At 43.4% G+C, this 4,687-nt stretch overlaps 1 protein-coding gene across 1 annotated transcript; it reads left to right on the top strand.

Annotated features, from left to right (window-relative positions):
- Positions 1-2,550: 2,550 nt before the first annotated feature.
- On the top strand, positions 2,551-3,688 carry LOC123953001 (pleiotrophin). The gene has a single exon (XM_046022851.1). The coding sequence runs from the start codon at positions 2,718-2,720 to the stop codon at positions 3,222-3,224; it is 507 nt and encodes a 168-aa protein (XP_045878807.1). The 5' UTR covers positions 2,551-2,717; the 3' UTR covers positions 3,225-3,688.
- Positions 3,689-4,687: the final 999 nt, after the last annotated feature.

Below are 4,687 nucleotides of genomic sequence, written 5' to 3' on the forward strand. Positions count from 1 at the left end.
CACAATCTTTTCTAATTTCTGCATTTGTGCATGGCTACTATCCCTACTACAGAATTACTTTTTAATGATGTCTGAGTTTATTGTGCTGCTAAAATAACAATGACTAAATCATTTGTCTTTTTATATTTGAAAATTAAATTGTCTAATCTATATTTCTTCTTATCAAATACAACCATAAGAGCAATAATGTCAAAGCAAACTTTAAATCTATTTTTTTTAAGATTTTCTTTATTTATTTGACAGAGAGAGTGAGAGCAAGAGAGGGAACACAAGCAGGGGAACCGGGAGGGGGGAAGTAGGCTTCCTGCGAGCAGGGAGCCCGATGCAGAGCTCTATCCCAGGACCCTGAGCCGAAGGCGGACACTTAACAGCTGAGCCACCCAGGTGCCCCTAAATCGATTGATATCCGTAATTAATTAGAATTGTCAAAATAGGGGCACCTGGGTGGCTCAGTCATTAAGCATTTGCCTTCTGCTCAGGTAATGGTCCTAGGATCGAACCCTGCATCCGGCTCGCCTGCTCCTCGGGAAGCCTGCTTCTCCCTTTCCCATGATCCCTGCTTGTGTTCCCTTTCTTGCTGTGTCTCTCTCTGTCTAATAAATAAATAAAAATATTTTTAAAAATAACTGTCAAAATAGGAGCAACAGTTTTCTTATTTGCACATCTATGTCTGCTTACCAGAGCACTGCTAGTAATAAAGCACTCACGTCTTTCTCTGGCAACTTTCCTATTGTCAGTGCTATTCTTCAGTCTTTTATTCTCCAGTACCAGAAATTCAAGCAGCTCCCTCTCTTATAGGCCAGAGGCTTTTGGTACTGAATTCTTCCTGGCTAACGGTCTTCAATGTAAACACACATTCTCTTTCCTTGATGTCTCAAATTGATGACTCCGAAACAAGAAAGAGGATGGCGACATCAATTTTAAACCCCACATAAGCCCCATAGGGAATTAGAAGCTTACAAATAACATGACTCTTCATGAACATTTTAAATTATCTTAATTTAATTATTAATTGAGTAATAGTGCTGGCTGAGAGGATGGGGAAATAGGAACTGAAGACCACCTCTGCCATGATAAACTTGGCAATACTCTTCATGTAAAATGAGCACATCCTCTCATTCAGAAATTCCACTTCCAGCAATTGATCCTGGACATATACTCTCCCAATTTAAAACTGATGTTCGCAAAAGGATGTGACCCAAATTGTATGTATGTATGTATGTATGTATGTATGTATGTATGTATTTGGCAGAGTGAGAGCAAGAGAGAGAGAGAGCGTGCATAAGCAGGGGAGTGGCAGGCAGAGGGAGAGGGAGAAGCAAGCTCCCTGCTGAGCAGAGCACCCGACATGGGGCTCCATCCTAGCACCCTGGGATCATGACCTGAGCTGAAGACAGATGTTTAGCCTACTGAGCCATTCAGGCACCCCTCAAATGTTATTTCTAATAGCCAAAAGAGAGAGAGAGAGAGAGAAAGAAAGAAAAGAGGAAGGGAGAAAAAAAGAAAGAAAGGAAGAAAGAAAGAAAGAGAGAGAAAGAAAGAAAGAAAGAAGGAAGGAAAAACTACCTACATCATTAGGAAACCAGTTAACTATATTTCTTTTAAGACTGAGGACAAACTATGCAGCAATATTTTAAACTATTGTTTTTTTTAAATTTTTTATTTTATTTATTTGACACAGAGAGAGATCACAAGTAGACAGAGAGGCAGGCAGAGAGAGAGGAGGAAGCAGGCTCCCTGCGGAGCAGAGAGCCCCACGCGGGGCTCGATCTCAGGACCCTGAGATCATGACCTGAGCCGAAGGCAGCGGCTTAATCCACTGAGCCACCCAGGTGCCCCTAAACTATTGTTTTTTTAAAGGTTTATTTATTTCAGAGAGAGCATGCTCAAAGAGGGTAGAGGGAAAAGGAGAGAAGCAGACTCTCCAGGGAATGTGGAACCTGTCTCCCGGCTCGATCTCACAACCCTGAGATCGTGACCAGAGCTGAAATTAAGAGTCGAGCTTAACCAACTGAACCACCCAGGCGCCCAAGTATACAAAATAAAAGAAAGAATAGTATAATGAATCCACATTTAGCCATCATGCACCTTCAAAAATTATCACTATGTAACTGAACCAACATGAATTCTTTCACTCTTTGGTAAGTCAGAAACCGCACCAGGCTAAGTTGCCGCTCAAAGAAAACTTAATTTGCAGCAAATGAGATCACAGGAACTGGCTTCCAAAGCTATGACTTCCCAGGCAAGGGTGGATGAGTTTCTTTTATTTAAGGTTAGGATGAATACTTGGATAGGAAAGCCTTGTCATCATATACAGAGGTGGGCATAAGGTCACACATGTGCCTTGAGGAAACAGGGAAACATGCCTATACACACATTGTATGTTATGTAAATGAGGCTTGTGCTCCTTCTTGGGTGGAGATTTTAGTATTACAATGAGGTAAATGCTCCCTTGCGTTCCCTCCCCGGCAGGGCGCAGCGGAGGCCCAGGCTGGAGCAGGCTCCCCGCCCGCCCGTCCCAAAGCCCGCCGACCGAGCCGCCGCACGGAGCCCCAGCCGAAGCGGGGACAGGGGAGCGGGAGCCCGGGGAGGCGCGGTCGCGGACCGAGGGCGCAGCAGGCGCGCGCGGGCAGCGGCCACCCGCACCCGACCGAGCGCAGAGCCTCGCCGCGTTCAACAAAGGCAGCCCGAGCGCGTGCGGCGTTTGCAACTCCAAAATGCAGTCCCAGCAGGATGTGCAACAGCGTCGAAAATTTGCAGCTGCCTTCCTGGCATTCATTTTCATCCTGGCAGCTGTGGACACTGCTGAAGCAGGGAAGAAAGAGAAGCCAGAAAAAAAAGTGAAGAAGTCCGACTGTGGGGCGTGGCAGTGGAGTGTGTGCGTGCCCACCAGCGGGGACTGTGGCCTGGGCACCCGGGAGGGCACCCGGACCGGAGCCGAGTGCAAGCAAACCATGAAGACCCAGAGATGTAAGATCCCCTGCAACTGGAAAAAGCAGTTTGGAGCGGAGTGCAAATACCAGTTCCAGGCCTGGGGAGAATGCGACCTGAATACCGCCTTGAAGACCAGAACTGGAAGTCTGAAGCGAGCCCTCCACAACGCGGACTGCCAGAAGACAGTCACCATCTCCAAGCCCTGTGGCAAGCTGACTAAGCCCAAACCTCAAGCAGAATCTAAGAAGAAGAAAAAGGAAGGCAAGAAACAGGAGAAGATGCTGGACTAATGGGTGCCACCTTCTGTGGAACACGAAAAGGACGTCAGCAAACAGGATCAGTTAACTATTGCATTTATACCTATGTAGGCTTTTTATTCAACAGTTATCTATAGCTTAAGTACACGATAGGCAAAAACAAAAAAGAACAGAAAAATTTTGTAGTAATGGTTTTTTTTTTTTAATGTATACCATAGGACCACTAGGGGCTTATAATAAAGGACTGTAATCCTATTTAGAAAGTTGACTTATAGTACATGATACATGGTAGAAAACTGAGGTAAGTTTTTTTGGAGTTATGTGGTATTTTACATTTAAATTTTTTTTTTTTACTTTTTTTTCTTTTGTCAGCAGTTAAGTGTTATGACCATGTAAACTACTTTTCTTGTTAATTTTTTCACCTAGACTTTTTTTCCCAATTGAGAAAAACATATATACTAAACAAAACAGCAATAAACTATAATCATCCTATCTGAGGAAAATATCTTGTTTTCTGCCAATGGATTAAAAAAACAAAAAACAAAAAAACAAAAAACTTTGGTTAGCAAAATGGGGGGAGGGGCACAGGAAGCCCTAATTCAATGTTGCTTTTTTTTCCCCCCTTTTTTTTTTTTTTTAAGAAAAGCATTAAAAGAAATTCACTTTGGCAGGAACATTTGTTTTCTTGATGAAATTATTTTTCCTTCTGAGGAAAAAAAAGACTAGGAAAATAAATCAAGGTGATGCTGAAAAAAAAAAAAAAACAATGAGGTAAATGTAGTTGTCAGTCATTCCAGAGGTCACTCCATTGTCTATCTGCACAAACATGAGTGAGGGGTTAGCTCAAACTGATCTGGGTGGTCTGGGCTGCCTGGAGGTCTTGTCAGGGCAGTTGCTACAGCTCGAGGGGCAGTTTCCATTTCCATTTCCCTGAGCTAAGGGATAAACTGTAAAGAAGAGCTTAAGGAAAAATGTAGGACAAGGGTGATGAGTACCAGTGGGTGGGCAGTAGAGGTCAGCCTTGGGGTCTAGCTGGTGACAGCTAATCATGTTTCATCTTCTCTTTCTTCTTTTCTTTTGGTGGGGGCCTAGAATAATTTGAAGCAAATAGCAAATTACACCATTATATTGTCTTATCTCTGAACAGTATGATCTCCAACAGAAAAGGACCTTTCAAAACACATAATAACATTGACATTATCACATCTAACAATGGTTACAATAATTCATTGATACCACCTGAAATCCAGTGTATGGTTTCCAGTTGTCTAAAAAATGTGAGGTGTTTTTTTTTTAATATTTTATTTATTTGACAGAGAGAAATCACAAGTAGGCAGAGAGGCAGGCAGAGAGAGAGGAGGAAGCAGGCTCCCTGCCGAGCAGAGAGCCCGATGCGGGACTCGATCCCAGGACCCCGAGATCATGACCTGAGCTGAAGGCAGTAGCTTAATTCACTGAGCCACCCAGGCGCCCCAAAAATGTGAGTTTTTTTAAGT

Source organism: Meles meles, chromosome 11 (genome assembly GCF_922984935.1).
Source record: "Meles meles chromosome 11, mMelMel3.1 paternal haplotype, whole genome shotgun sequence".
NCBI classification, from domain to species: domain Eukaryota; kingdom Metazoa; phylum Chordata; class Mammalia; order Carnivora; family Mustelidae; genus Meles; species Meles meles.